Source organism: Chrysochloris asiatica, unplaced genomic scaffold (genome assembly GCF_000296735.1).
Source record: "Chrysochloris asiatica unplaced genomic scaffold, ChrAsi1.0 scaffold00003, whole genome shotgun sequence".
NCBI classification, from domain to species: Eukaryota; Metazoa; Chordata; class Mammalia; order Afrosoricida; family Chrysochloridae; genus Chrysochloris; species Chrysochloris asiatica.
In genome coordinates, this window is record NW_006408521.1 from 20415037 (window position 1) to 20431279 (window position 16243).

The 16243-nt window shown below is 36.5% G+C and overlaps 1 protein-coding gene across 1 annotated transcript in view; it reads right to left on the reverse strand.

Annotated features, from left to right (window-relative positions):
* Nucleotides 1-429: 429 nt before the first annotated feature.
* Nucleotides 430-16243, reverse strand: part of LOC102815752 (cytochrome P450 2C19-like) — a 38118-nt gene continuing 22304 nt past the window's right edge. The window contains exons 7-9 of the mRNA XM_006831450.1: nucleotides 12038-12225; nucleotides 6800-6941; nucleotides 430-629 (exon numbers count right to left, since the gene is read on the reverse strand). Coding sequence (XP_006831513.1) covers nucleotides 430-629; nucleotides 6800-6941; nucleotides 12038-12225 — 530 coding nt within the window. The remainder of the gene's footprint in view (nucleotides 630-6799; nucleotides 6942-12037; nucleotides 12226-16243) is intronic.

The window sequence follows — 16243 nt, forward strand, 5'->3', positions numbered from 1 at the left end:
ACAGTTCATATCCATCTAGAGGCAATTTGGAAGAAATGTCTAGTGAACAACTTCTGAAAATCAGGCATTGAAAATCTTTTGTCGAGCAGGTCTGCTCTGACACACATGGTGTCACCATGAGTCAGAATCTACCTGATGGCATTCAGAAAAGGAAATTATTTTTGCTCTGATTTGTAGTGATAAAACAGTAATAACTCAGGTAAATATTAAGGCAGATGGTGACCAATGGAAGTATTACAGAGCATAGAATGCTGGAGATAATTTATACCCTGAAACACAGGAAACTCCTCTTAACAGAATTGGATTTACACTGGATCTTGAAGGAATAAGGAGATGTTGAGAGGAGAATTCAAAATAGGCATCCCTGTACTGGGAAGATGTGAATGAAATCCCAGTAGAGGGAAGTTATAGATGACAGTACAGAAATAGTCAAATATCTGTTCGTCTTCTGGAAGGAATGAAGCAGAGCTGAAAAGAGGGTGGCAAAGAGACTAACCCAGTTGCAACTGGGGTGGTGTCAATGTCCTTTGGGTCAACCAGAGGCTTCAAGGTAAATTTCTGTAAAATGGTGGTCAGGATTAAAAACAACTCCATACGGGCCAGGCCCTCTCCCAGACAAATTCGTTTTCCTGAAAATAACAAACACAGATATTAGATACTCCTTTAACATTCTGTTGTTTTTTTAAAAAAAAATCTGGTACAAAGAGAATATGCAGTAACTATTTGATCAGTCATTGCAAGGATGACAGGATAGAAATCAAGATAGATGGGAAAATGATTAGATAGAAAGATTGGTGGAAGGATAGCCATACTTTTTATTCACCCAATATCATTTCTTAATGGGCATACTTACTTCAGCAAGTATTTACTAGATATCAATTCTTTATTCAACATTGCAATATTATTACTATTCAATCTTCCATCAGTCTTTGCCTAGAAACACATCCACATTGCTTGTTCAAAGGGCTTAGAGGAAGAAGGACTTAGAGGAGATATCTCATACATCTCTACTTCTCTTCTGACCTTTGGCATAAATTCAGCCAAAGATTCTGTTTCCCTCATAGACGTTCAGAGATACTTGTCTAAACATACCACTCCAGCACTTTACATGGCTCCCTGCAGATGCTTTATCGCTTAAGGCCCAAAATGGTTGGTCTGACCAATCATGTGTTGTTTTTAGTCTGAAAGTCTGTGGTCTTTTTTTCTAGTCGTTATGCCCTAAACTCTCAGCTCTACTGATACCTACTTTTCAATAATCTCCAACACTATGCAGTTTCAAACTTGATCTCGCACCTTTCTTTTGGCAAAAATTTATTTCTCTTATGTTTCCTTCAGTACCTAGGTTAAATGTAATTTTTTCTTTGAAATGTGATCCCTCCAGGTAGTAGAATCTTGCCCTTGATTGATTTAATTAGCATCATATTCATCATAGTTAGATTGCTACTGAAGTGTAAATCACCTTGATCAAGTAGGGTTCAGTAATGCAAAGGTAAGTTCAACATTAGAAAAACTATCAGTGCAGTGTAACACTAATAGAATAAAGGAAGAGAAACACATGACCACTTTAAACAATTCAGATAAGGCATTTGACAAAATCCAACATCTATTCATGATAAAAAAAAAAAAAAAAGAACTCAACAAACTATAAACAGAGAAAAACTTCTCACTAAGATAAAGGGCATTTATGAAAAACCCAGAGTTAGCATTTTGCTAAATGGAGAAAGCCTTATAGTTTTTACCTTAGAATCAAGAGCAAGACAAGGATGACCACTCTCACTACTACCATTCAACATTTCACTCAAAGTCTTATCCAGAGCAATTAGGCATGAAAAAAGAATAAAAAGGCATATAAATTAGGAAACTAAAAGTAAAACTATCTCTTTTTCCTGATGACATGGTTCCATTTATAGTAAATCCCAATGAATCCACAGAAAGCTACTAGAGCTAATAAACAAATTAAGTAAATTAACACACAAAGATCAGTGAAATTTCTTCTATATCAACGATAATTATTCCTAAAAGAAAATCAAGTAATCAGTTCCATATGCAATAGCATCTAAAATAATAAAATATCCATGAACAAATTTAACAAAAGAAGTAAAAGATTCTTACACTGAAATCAATAATTACTGAGAGAAATTGAAGGAGACCTAAGAATTGGTGGATGTACAGCTATTTCTGGAGATAGTACATTTTCAAGTATCAGTGATACTGAAGGAAGAAGTCCAAGCTACTGAAGCCATTGGTTAAAAACAAGTCTCTAAGAATTGATGGAATACCAATTAAGATATTTCAACAAACAGATGCAACAGTGGAAACTCTCATTTGTCCAAGCCAAGAAATTTGGTTTAGACTGACTGGCCAACAGATTGAAAGAGATCCTTACACATGCTCAGTTTAAATAAAGGTGTTATAACAAATGCAGAAATTATTGAACAATATTATTAATATCACATGCAGATAATATTTTGCTGAAAATAAAAACTGTTGCAGCAATACATTGTCAGGAAATAACCAGAATGATATTTGGGTATCTCCAAATGATTGACAGTCAAGGAAAACAAGGAAGAATTCAGAAAAGCACTATAGAAATAATCAAACAAAATAGATAATGGATTATAGACAATATAAAACTTGCAAATAGAAATCCAGAAGATTAATATTAGATTTCAGAAATGGAAAATACATTGAAAGGGTAAAGAAGCAGTTTTGAATCAATGGAAGCCCAAATTAGTGAGCTTGAAGATAAATCTCTCTGTACTTGTAATCTAGAAGAACAATCAGAAAAAAGAATGAAAAAATCTGAAGAAAGCCTAAAATTGATGTGGGACAGCATGAAGAGGAATAACTTATGGGTAACTGGAATTCCAGAACCAAAAGAGGCAAAGAAAAGTAGAGAAAAGGCAGTCAGAGCACTTTTGGAAGAAAATTCCTAAGATTATGAAAGTTGCAAAGATAAGCATTCAAGAAACTTATTGAACCCCAAACAGGATAGATGCCCAAAAGAAAATCACCAGGACATATCATAATCAAAATCTCCAAATCAAAGATAGGGAAAGAATTCTGAAAGATGCTTGAGAAAAACAAAAAAGGAGAGCCATTAAGAGTAAGCCCTAATTTCTCAGCAGAAATCATGCAGGCAAAAGGCAATGGGGAGATGTCTTAGTCTGGGTTCTCTAGAGAAGCAAGACCAGTGAAACATATCTATAAAGAGAAGTTTTTATCAAGGAAACAGCTCAAGTCCAAATAATTAGAAGTTGGAGGATGACCCAGATGCAAGATCCAGATCCAGCAGCTTTGCCTGAATGTCCAGTATATTGGAAGCAGGCCACACCCCTAAAGACAGATAATTTCAATTGATTGGCTTCTCATAGCCAATCATCATGGAGTTAACTATGCCTGTTATTGGCCAATCACCATAGAGTTAAGTACACTGTTCATAGTCAATGACAGAGTTAACTACACTTTGATAGATCTCACCATGGGGATACATATCAACTGCCAAACCATTGGGAATCCTGGTCCAGTCAAGTTGACACTTAACCTTAACTATTACTGGAGACATAAAAAGAAAAGAAAAGGAAAAAAAAAAAAAAAAACCCAACCAAGAAGCATATAGTTAGCAAAACTGTCCCTCAAATATGACAGCAAAATTAGTGTATTTCCAGATAAAAGGAAGTTAAAGGATTTGTAAAAACAAGGTAACCTTTCCAAAAATTACTAAAGAGAGTCCTTTGAAGTTAGAACCAACAACAGCAAACAATACCCAGAAATTGACATACACGGCAACACTACCCAGAATTCAATCCAGATACAGAAGTATCCAACAAGTATAAAACAAATCTACAAGGGTGAAAATAGGGAATCAGAGATAGAAATTTATAATGAAGACAACTGCAAAGCAAAAGGAGGGAAACGCATAGCTATAGAGCTTTAAAATGGCAAGAAAATCAAGTAGATTTCAAGATAAAACAGACCGTTTTAAACTGGGGAAGAAATTAATAAATTGCAGGTAACCTCAAAGAAAATTTATATACCTTCAAATGAAATCAAGAAAAATGAAAACCATGAGGATTTAGTATATAATTAAAACACTAGTACTGAAAAAATTGATAAGAAAATGCGCAGATGAACTAAAAAAATATGTGGTACAAGGAAACTAGCAGAACCACAAAAAAATATACACAACAAAATAAATTCATACTTATCAATAGTTACAATGAACATCAATGGATTAAATGCACCAGAGATAGAGAGTAGCAGAATGGATAAGAAAATAGTATTCTTCAATATGATGTCTACAAGAGGCACGCTTTACACACAGAGACAAAAATAGATTTAAAAATCAAAGGATGGAAAAATATATCAAGCTAATGGTAATCAAAACAGAGAAGGAGTGGCAATATTAATTTCTGATAAAATAGATTTTAAGGCAAAAACCAGTATAAGAGACAAAGAAGGACATCATCGCATGATTAAAGGGATAGTAGAACAAGAGAACATAACCATAATACATATCTATGTTCTCATTGAAAGAGCCTCAAAATATAAAATCAGACTCTTAATAGAATTGATAAAAGAAATACACAACTGTACAATGATAGGACGAAATTTTGGACAAAGTTGAGAAGGGATGGGAATGTGGGTGGAACGGAGGAAGTAGGAACCAAAGGGAGGAAGTGGGATAAATGTTTCTGGACGGAAAGGTATGTAATCATTGACATGAACACAGTGTGTGATTTGTTGAATGTAAAACTGATGGTCTTGTCTGTAATCCTTTACTTAATTCACAGTAAAAAAAATTTTTAAATGCAAACCAAAAGCACACAGAGCGATCACTTCACCCCCACTATCACAACCTATCAGACCACTGGGAGAACTGGCTCCAAGGATACTGGGGGAAAAAAGAGGTGGAAAATCCAGGTTGATGCAATCTAACTTTATTAGGGAACTTACAGACAGAAGACAGTGGCAAGATTCTTGGGCAGACAGGAAAGCATCCAGAGTGATCCAGGTATAAGAGAATCAGGAAAAATCATGTCTAATCAGGAGCTCTGGTGGTGCTGTAGGATACACACAGGACTGCTAATCTATAGGTCAATAGTTCAAACCCACTAATGTTCCACAGGAGAATGATGAGGCTTTCTGCTCCTGTAATGATTTACAGTCTCTGAAACCACACGAGTCAGAATTGCTGTGACTCAGAATCAGCTCCATGGCAGTGAGAGAGAGAACATCTATGACAGATGGAGTTGTTTTTGTACTAGTTATTAGGTTCCAGTTGATGTTACCAGGAAGTCAGGTGTTCGGTGTCTTTCTCCTGGCCCAGGTCACTGCTCAGAAAAGTACTCTGTTTCGTTCTGAGAATTCCATGTGGGCAGGACCCATATTGTATTCTTCATGGTCCTCACACTCACTAATATGGCTATGGTTAATACATATGGTTAATAAATATGGTTAGATAGAGATAGAAACAGGTGTTGGGGAGGATGTATAAATCTGGAATCTTCATAATACTGATTGGGTCTGAAAAACATATGGTGGTGATGTGCCGTGGAGTTGGTTCCAACTCATAGCAAACCTGTACAGAGTTTCCGTGACTGTAGATCTTCACGGGAGCAGAAGAAAGCCTCGTCTTTCTCCCACGGAACAGCTGGTAGTTTTGAACTGCTGACCTCCTTGTAAAATGTTTAGCAGCTGTGAAAAATAGTTCTGAGGTTCCTGAGAGCATGACACAGAATTACCATATAAGCCAGCAATCCTAGTCTTAGGTTTATATCCAAAAGAATTGAATGAAGGAATGCAAAGAGAAATCTGTACACAATGATATATTACACTGCCATAAAGTGAAATGAAGTTTTGATATGTTTATACCATGGATGAACCTTGAAAACATTATGCTGAGTGAAATAAATCACTCACAAAGCTACAAACATTGCATGATCCCACTTATGTGAAATATCTAGAATATGCAAGTATATAGATATCAGAATTTATTAGTGGGTAACAAGGGTGAGAGAGATAAAGAAGAGACTCTCATCACATAAGAGTATTGAGTTTTTGCTTAAGGATGGTGGAAAATACAGGAAACAGATATTAGTGACATATGTAATATGATGAACTAATCAATGTCAGTGAATTATATGTGTAAAAATGTTGAAATGAGAAATGTTTCATTAATTGTATATTTGCATGCAAAAAAAAAAAAAAAAAAAAAGGCCTTTCCATCTCTTCTTTGCTCTCTGCCCTGTGAGGCAGTTCATATTTCATTGCTTCTATTATAATGTTGCTAATTTTATTTTATGCCTTACTGTGAGGTATGTGAGAGCAGAAAATAGGCACCTTCTCATAGCACTAGTCCTATAGATTACAATGACCTGCTTACCATAACGGGTGAGACTCCCTTAAATACTGACTTTATGTTTATGGGTATTTGTATTCCAAGAGATCAGCTTGAAAGGTGATGGGTGTGACACAGAAGACAACAAACTTGTTGTGTTAGAGACCTTTCTCAGGAAAGGTGCTGCCAGCTTAAATGAATTTCACCTTGTAGGAGGAGTTCTGGGTAGCTGAGTGATGGAGGCCAAATTCAATCAACCCATTCTCTAGTTTCCTCATTTTGGAAGAACTGTGTCACATTCCAAAAATCCATTGCTCTGGCCCAATAGTGATGATGTATCAAAGTAAATGGGCATTGGGAGTCATTCTAACAGCTTCAGAGTAGGCACAGTGCAAGTCCCAGTGGTCTCATACAGGTTTCTTGTACCCCAAATTACAGACGGATATAAATCTATGTTACCTGCTGAGAACGGCATGAAGTGGTCACTGTTTTTAAAGTTGCCATTCTCATCCAGAAAGTGACCAGGATCAAACTTCTCTGGGTTGGGGAATTCTTTGCTGTCGTGCAGCACAGAAGTCAGTGATGTTAATATGGTTGTGCCCTAGAATGAACAGACACAGATAAACTGGGTTATAATGAAATTGTGGAGAAATGCTACATTATACATAATATTTTTATAACAACAGCAACATATAAAAACAAACAAGGGCTACAGGTGCTGATACTTCTTAGATATAAGCAATCATATCATGAAATTAACTTTTTTGGCTCCCATTACTGAAAGTTACAGGAGTCCTGGTGTGGCGCTGTGGGCTAATGTGTCATACTGCAAAGTCGTTTGAACTGCAAGGTTGGTGGTTTAAGCTCACCAGCTGCTCTTTGGAAACCCTATACAGGGTCGCTATGGGTCGGAATTGACTCGACAGCACTTAACAACAACTGAAAGTTACGATCAGTGTCTGAATAAATGGATCCTGATAGAAAGGGAGAAAAATGTGGAATAGAATTCTACATTCTAAAATAATCCAGATTTATGAGACCCATTAAGGCTGGAGGATCTCTGAGACTGTTGTCAAGAGATTTTTTTGTAAACATTGATCTGAAAATATCTGCTTAAGTCACTAAATAGTTAGCTTAAAAAGTAAAGAATGTCATCCTTGATACGGTGCCCTTTAAAACGTTATTTATATGAGATCAAATGGTCAATAGTTACTTTAAAGCATGTATGATAGACTTGGGGAGCTATGAGACCAAGTTAATGGGAATGGGATGCTTAGAATGAAAATAATGAGAATGTTGATTCAATGTGAAGAAAGTAACCAATGTCATTGAAAATTATGTGTAGAAATTGTTGAATGGGGTCTTGTTTTGATGCATATACTTTCACCAAACATACAAGAAAATATTCAGAAAAAAATGAATTCATGGAGTTGGAAGAAATGTTGGAAATCTCTTAGTACAATGTGTTATGATCTAAAGTTGAGGTGGCCATATTTAAAGAAAGGCAGTAACGTTTCCACCCAGATAGACAAAGAAATAAGAGGAAATAAGTTTATGTCTAAGGGCAGTGATCTTGCTAGAGTGGCCTCCAGTAGCGTTGGAAGTAGCAAGTATTTGGATGTCAGTCTTTCTGAATATCATCTAATAACCAAGATTGGGCCTATTGCCTGTTTCCATCTGTTACTGTAGCTCATCACTTTATTTCTCTATTTTACATGTTGCTTATGGTTTAAAGCAGAAGTCACTCTTGGCTTTTTCAAGTAGACATTTGATCTAATCAAAATATCCTATTATGGGATGATAACAATTACTCTTACAACTATTGAGCATTGGGCAGTGATCGTGCAACTTGTTTTTCATAATTTGAGAATGGCAGGGATTGCTTCTTTATAGCTTAATCTCAGAAAAAATGCAGAAGGGATATTAAAATTAGAAAATTATCATTTTGTAACAATTCAGGCAAGAATAATTAATTCAAGCCAAGAACAGCAATTACTGCTGAAATGAATGATTTGAGAAACAAGATATTAACAATGCACTAAGTACCATGCCAAGGATTTTTATAAATGACATATAAAAGGAGCGTCTTCTAGATGTAGGGCATTTTGTAGCTCCCTCTTTCTAAGAGAGGACCTTTGCATCACCCACAATGGGATAAATTATGTGTCCCTGGCTTCACAATGTACTCAATGAGATGTACACATCACCATTTCAGTTTTTTTTGTTTTTTTTTTTTGTCAAAGATAGCTAACTGGAATCTTATCTGAAGGAAACAATCACAAAAACTAGACTGAGCAACAGTTACTATGACCTTAGTTGGAATCTTCAAAGATGTCTGTGTACTGAAAAGAAACAAACAAGCAAACATAGAAAATATATTGTTTTTAGTAAATGAGATTAAAAAGACAAGATAATCAAATTGAAATTTGTTCCTCTTTGTATACTGAATTTCCTTAGATGCACTTATCCTCACTAAAACAATATTTTTTCAGGTTGTAAACTTATCACTCTGAGGGGATCTTATAATTCAACTTGCATTTTTCCATATGTTACTTGATTTAATTCTGGCAACATTCTACTGATGGTTGGCATTATCAACAAGTGTAAAAAAGAAAAAAAAGTAAAATGAAAAGATTCAGAGGGTTAAGACACAAGTCCAACTTACAAAGAAGAGTAGCAGTCTCTGAATGGCATAAACAGTTAAGCTGACGCCCAAACAGAAAGATCTGGTGATCTTGTTAGGTGCTATCAAGTTAGTTTTGACCCATAGCAACACTGTGTACAACAGAATGAAACACCGCCTGGTCCTGCGCCATCCTCACAATTGCTGCTATGGCTGAGCCCATTGTACCTGCCACTGTGCCATTCCATCTTATTATCTACTTCTCTTTTTTGCTTTCCCTGTACTTTACCAAGCATGATGTCCTTTTCCAGGGATTGGTCCTTCCAGATACTATTTGCTAAATATGAGAGATAAAATCTGGCCATCTGAGTTTCTAAGGAGCACATTTCTAAGAATGTGATGCCATTCTTCTTGAACTGTCATTCCTGAAGTAATAAATCATATGATTGCCAGATTCAAAATGGCCAATGCCAATTCATTTCAACTCACTAATGCTTACAATTATCAGTTTTTATGAATTCCATTTCATTTTTATCGACTTCCAATTTTCCTAGATTCTCATATCATACATATCACATTCCAATTATTTATGGATGTTTGCAGCTGTTTCTTCTCATCTTGAGTTGTGCCACATCAACTAATGCAGGTCCCCACAACTTAACTACATCCATGTCATTATGATCAACTCTACTTTGAGGAGGTAGTTCTTCCCAAGTCAAGTTCTGAGTGCCTTTGCAATACTATCCATTGCTTGTCATGATCCATATAGTCAAAAGCCTTTCCATTGTCAGTAAAGCACAGGTAAACATCTTTCTGGTATTCTCTGCTTTCAGCCAAGATCCATCTGATGTCAGCAATGATTTCCCTCATTTCATGTCCTCATCTGAATCCAACTTGAACCTCTGGCATTTTTCTGTCAAAGTACTGTTGCAGCCAATTTTGAATGATCTTTAGCAAAATTTTACTTGTATGAGATATTAATGATATTGTGTGATGATTCCCACATGCTGTTAGTTCTTCTCTCTTTAGAATGAACACAGAAATGGATGTTTTTCAATCATTTGGCCAGGTGGTTGCCTTCCAAATTTCTTGGCATAGATGAGTGAGTGGCTCCAGTGCTGCATCAGTTTGTTGAAAGATTTCTATTTGTATTCCACCAATTCCCAGAGTCTTGTTCTTTGTCAATGCCTTCAGTGCACCTTGGACTTCTTCCACCCATAGCATTGGCTCTCTCTCTCTCTTTTTTTTTTTTTTTTAAGTTTTTATTGTGGATTAAGTGATAATTTACATGGGAAAACATTGCTTTTACACTCATCATTTCATTGCAATGATTACAGTCTCCTTCGTGTATCATCATTCAACAGTATTTGCTTTAATTCACTCAGGTTTTTTGTTTTTTTTTGGGAGGGGTGGATATACACAAAAATACTCAGGAATATATAATCATTTAAACAACCAAAGGGCACATTCTGCAAGCCTAGCATTGGCTCTTGATCATATGTTACCACTTGAAATGGTCGAACATCGACCATTTCTTTTGATACAGTGACTCTGTGTATTCCTCCCATCTTTTTAAAATGCTTTTTGCATTATTCAATATTTTGTTTATAGAATTCTCCAGTATTGCAGTTTAAGGCTTGATTTTTTTCTTCAGTTCTTTATGCTTGAGAAATGCTGAGCACTATGTAATTAAACACATTTATATTTCTTTAGTAAAACATAAATATTCACATAAATAGGAAAAGTAAGGAATATAAATTATAGGTAAGGAATATAAATAGGTTCACGTCTGTTGTAGTTATATTTTAGCCACTGTTATTGATTGAATTTTGGCCCCCAAAGTATGTGTAGGATTCCTAGCCATATGCTAGTATGATTTAATTATGAAAACAAATCTGTTTAATTTATTCTATGCAATTTAATCTACTCTTTCAGTAGTATTCTAACAATGTAGGAGTTATTTTAAAATGGCAAGACAGATGTCATCAAATGGTGAGAGAGGCAGATGAATCTACAAGCCTAGGAACTCTAAGGCTTGCTGGCTAATAAAAGTTAAATAAACAAAGAAGGACCTCTCCTTCAGGCTACATTGTGCTTTGGACTTTTGGTACCAGAAATGTGAGAAAATAATTTTTTTGTTCTTTAAGACCATCTACTTTTAGGATATGTGAGGAGTCTTTAAAAAGTTTGTGGAGAAATGCCAACAACCTTTAATTAAATATTTTCCACAAACTTTTGGAAGCCCCCTAACATGTTAGAACCACATTTGGAAATTAAACAACTACCAAATGAAACTGAATCAAATTTACATTAATTTTTTTTTTTTACTACCTTTAATATCACAGAATAATGATCACAAGATTTTGTACATAGATATTCCAAATGAATCCACAAGCGAATTACTTGCAAAGATAAGTGAATTTAATAAGATTTATAGAAGTAAGGTCATCAAAACAAAAACATCAGTTATGTTTTCTTATATTTTGAACAAAAAAAGGAAAGGGATTTTAGAATTTATACAATTTATCAGTTACCAACTACAACTCATAGTGACCCTATAGGAAAAGTAGAACTGCCCAATAGGATTTTGAGAAATTGACAAACAGCTATTAAAATTTATTTGAGATGTAAACAGCTAAGGTTACCCAAAACAATCATAAAGAAGCCTAATGAACTTGAAAGATTACACTGGCAGATCATCTTTCAAGTTTGTTATCAAGAACTATTATAAGGCTTTATAGTCTCAAAGTGTCAACAACACAAAAGCCATTAACTCACTCTTGTTACATTTGCACTTTTCTCAGTTTGTGTTAGTTGTTGTTGTTAAGTGCCTTCGAGTCGGTTCCAACCCATAGCGACCCTGTACAGGGTTTCTGAGGCTGTAAATCTTTACAGGAGCAGAAAGCCTCATCTTTCTCCTGCGGAATGGCTGGTAGTTTCGAACTTCTGGCCTTAAGGTTCGCAGCCCGATTCGAAACCATTACGCTATTTGTGTTAGTAGAGGGTTGGAATTATACTATTAATATGGGGGCCTCAAGAGCATTGTGTGGCAGTATGACAGAAACAAATCTTACCTTGGGAATGAGGTAGTTTCTGAATTTAATGTCATGAGTCACCTTATGGGGCAGGCTCAAGGGGACAAGATCAATGTATCTCTGGATCTCGTGCAGCACAGCATTCGTGTAGGGCATGCTGCTTCTGTCCTGCATGCAAGGACTCTTGTGTCTGCCAACCACACGGTCAATCTCTTCCACGACTTTAGCTGATAACACATAAATAAGAACTGATGTACAAGACAGAAAATGACACATTTACCATAACTTTTCTGGGTTACGTGAAGCATTATGTAATTGTCCCAACATCATTATAAACATAAAATACATGCCTAGAAGTGTACCTAGACACAAAGAGAATTCATATAAAATAAGTGCATAGAGCACCATCTGTCTATTAGTTTGTTTTTCTCTAGTGGCTTTTGTGTTGCTGTGATGCTGGAAGCTACAGTAGTAGTATTTCAGATACCATCAGGATCACCCCTGGTAGACAGGTTTCAGTGGAGCATCCAGACTGAGACAGATTAGGAAAGAAGACCTGGTTATCTACTTTTGAATATTGTTGTGCTTGCACTGTTGTTAAGTGCCATGGAGTCAGACTGATGATATTAATCCTGTATAGGGTTTCTAAGGAGTGGCTGGTCAGCAGGCCAATGCTTATCCTACAGTGCCACTAAAACCCTATGGTCACAACAAAATACTGTGCTGGAAGATGAGGTATTTTGAACATCCAGGTTGGAAGTTTCTCAGAAAACACAGTCACTGCCACAATGGACTCAAGCACACCAATGGTCATGAAGATGGTGCAGGTCTAAACAACGTTTCCATCTTTTGTACGTGGAGTAGCCTTGAGCCAGAGTCAACTCAACAGCAACAACATACTCCAAGCTAAACTTTAAGATAAATCTCTCCATACCTTTATATTAGCGTAAAGGATAACTAATACAAAGAGAAATGACTAAAGCCATCAAAATACAAGTAGTCAGCACATAATTAATGCAAGACATTGCTGGTCCTTGTAGAAAGAAAAACAGGAACCAAATACATTTCTATATACCGCTTTCATACTCATATGGTGTTGTTGTTAAGTGCTGTTGAATTGGTTCCAACTCAGAGTGACCCTGTATAGGGTTTCCGAGAAGCAGCTGTTGAGTTTGGTTTGCCAACCTTGTAGTCCAACTGACCTTGCGATCCAGTGCTTATCCTACAGCGCCGTGTCTTTATTCTTATTGTGCTTTACGTGAAAGTTTACAGAGCAAATTGGTTTCCCATTCATTAGTTTCTACATAATATGTTCCGTGACACTAGTTACATTCCTCCCAATGTACTAACACACTTGCCATTCCTGCCCTGGGCTCCCCATTCTTTTTGTTTGGATTTTCTACCTATTCTTGCCTTCTTATGTTTACTTTTGGGCCAATGTTCTTTTGATCTCATATAATTGATTGTTCTACAGAACATGTTCCCTTCAGGAATTTTTGCTTACTTTTATGGGCCTGTGTACTCTTTGGCTGAAAGCATGGTCTCTGGGAATAGCCTCAGTTCCAAGTTGGAAGGCGTGTTACAGCCATAGTATCAAGAGGTTCTCACTCTCTGTCAGATCAGCAAGCTTGACTTTGTGTGTGTGTATTTGATTTTTTTCTGCCAGGGACCATTCTTGTGATCCTATTCTGAGTGTTTAGTAGTGGTAGTCAGGCACCATCTAGTTCTTATGGTCTTGGGGTCCTGTCTTGTATGCTGAGGTTCATGTGGTCCATTAATCTACTGGACAAATTGTTCTGTTGAGTCTTTTTCTTCACTCCAAATTGCCCCAACTTGAAAAGACCAAGAGCTATATCTTTGATAGCCACTCACAAGTTAAGACCTCAGATGCTACTCACCAAAGTGGAATGTAAAACATTATCTTTATGAACTATATTGTGTCAATTGATATAGATAGCCCACAGTCACATGGTTTTCACTTTGGAACCTAAGACATTTGTCCTATGTAGCATTTAGTTATGTCTAAGAGGTTTTCCCCACCACTCGTCTGTCAGTTTGTCATACTGCAGTTTGCTGTGATTCTGGAAGCTATGCCATGGTATTTTAAATACCAGCAGGGTCACCCATGGTGGACAGGTTTCAGATGAGCTTTCAAAGAAAGACAAACTAGGAAGAAGGAGTGACAAACTACTTCCAAATATTTGGTCACTGAAGACCTCATGAATAGCAGAGAAACATTGTCAGATATATATAGTGCCAGAAAATGAGCCCCTCAGGTTAGAAGGCACTCAAAATGTGACTGGGGAAGAGCTGCCTCCTCAAAGTCGAGTTCACTGTGATGATGTGAATGGATTAAAGCCCATGGGAGTAAAGCCCGCAGGACCTTCATTTGCTTAAGGGTGTACAACTCAAAATGAAGAGAAATTTCTGTAAACATCCATTAATAATCGGAACATGGAAGGTACAAAGGATGACTCTAGGAAAATTGGAAATTGTAAAAAATGAAATGGAATGCATAAACATCGATATCTTAGGCATTAGTGAGCTGAAATGGACTGGTATTGGCCATTTTGAATCTGACAACCATATAGTTGAAGAGGAATGGTGTTACATTCATCGTCAAAAAGAACATATCCAGATCAGTCATGAGGTACAATGCTGTCTGTGATAGAATAATATCCATGTGCCTACAGGGAAGCCCAGTTAATGCCACTATTATTCAAATTTATGCACCAACCACTAAAGCCGATGAGGATGAAATAGAAGAATTCTACCAACTTCTTCAATCTGAAATAGATCAAACAGGCAATCAAGATGTATTGATCATTACTAGTGATTGGAATGCAAAGGTTGGGAGCAAAGAGGAAGAATCAGTAGTTGCAAAATATGGCCTTGGTGATCGAAATGATGCTGGAGATCGCATGATAGAATTCTGCAAAATCAATGACTTGTTCATTTCAAATACCTTCTTTAGATGGCATAAGAGATGACTACACACATGGACCTCACCAGATGGAATACATAGAAATTAAATTGACTACATCTGCGGAAAGAGACGATGGAAAAGCTCCATATCATCAGTCAAAACAAGGCCAGAGGCAGATTGTAGAACAGACCATCAATTACTCTTATGCAAATTCAAACTGAAGCTGAAGAAAATGAAAACAAGTCCATGAGAGCCAAAATATGACTTTGACTATATCCCACCTGAATTTAGAGATCATCTGAATAGATTTCATACATTAAACACTAACTGAAGACAAGAGAGTTGTGGGATGACATCAAGAACATAATACATGAAGAAAGCAAAAAGTCATTAAGAAGACAAGAACGAAGGAAAAGATCAAAATGGATGTCATAAGAGACTCTGAAATTTGCTCTCCAGCATAGAGATGCTAAAGCAAATGGAAGAAATGAGGAGGTCCAAGAGATGAACAGAAAATTTCAAAGGTCAGCTCAAGAAGACAAAAGTCAAATATTACAACAAAATGTACAAAGATCTGGAGTCAGAAAACCAAAAAGGAAGAACACGCTCAGCATTTCTCAAGCTGGGGGAACTGAAGAAAAAAATTAAGCCTCGACTTTCATTATGGAAGGATGCTCTGTGAAAATTATTGAATAATGCAGAAAGCATCAAAAGAAGATGGAAGGAATACAGAATCACTGTACCAAAAGGAAATGCTTGATGTTCAACCATTTCAGGAAGTAGCATATGATCAAGAGCCAGTGATACTGAAGGAAGAAGTCCAAGGTGCAATGAAGGAATTGTCAAAGAACAAGGCTCCAGGAATTGATGGAATACAAATTGAAATTTTTCAAGAAAGCGAGGCGGCACAGGAGGCACTCACTCATCTATGCCAACAAATTTGGAAGACAAATATCTGACTGACTGGAAGAGATCCATATTTTTGACCATTACAAAGAGAGGTGATGCAACAGAATGTGGAAATCGTCAGACAATATCTTTGATATCCAATGCAAATAAAGTTTTACTGAAGGTAATACAGAAATGGCTGCAAGCATTCATTGACAGAGAACTTCCAGAGGTTCTTGGCTGAAAGCAGAGAACACCAGTAAGATGTTTACCTGTGCTTTATTGATTATGCAAATGCTTTCGAGTGTGTGTATCATGGCAAGCTATGGACAACATTACGAAGTATGAGTATTCCTGAACACTTAATTGTGCTCATGAGGAATCTGTCCATGGACCAAGAGGCAGTTGTTCAAACAGAACATGGGAACACT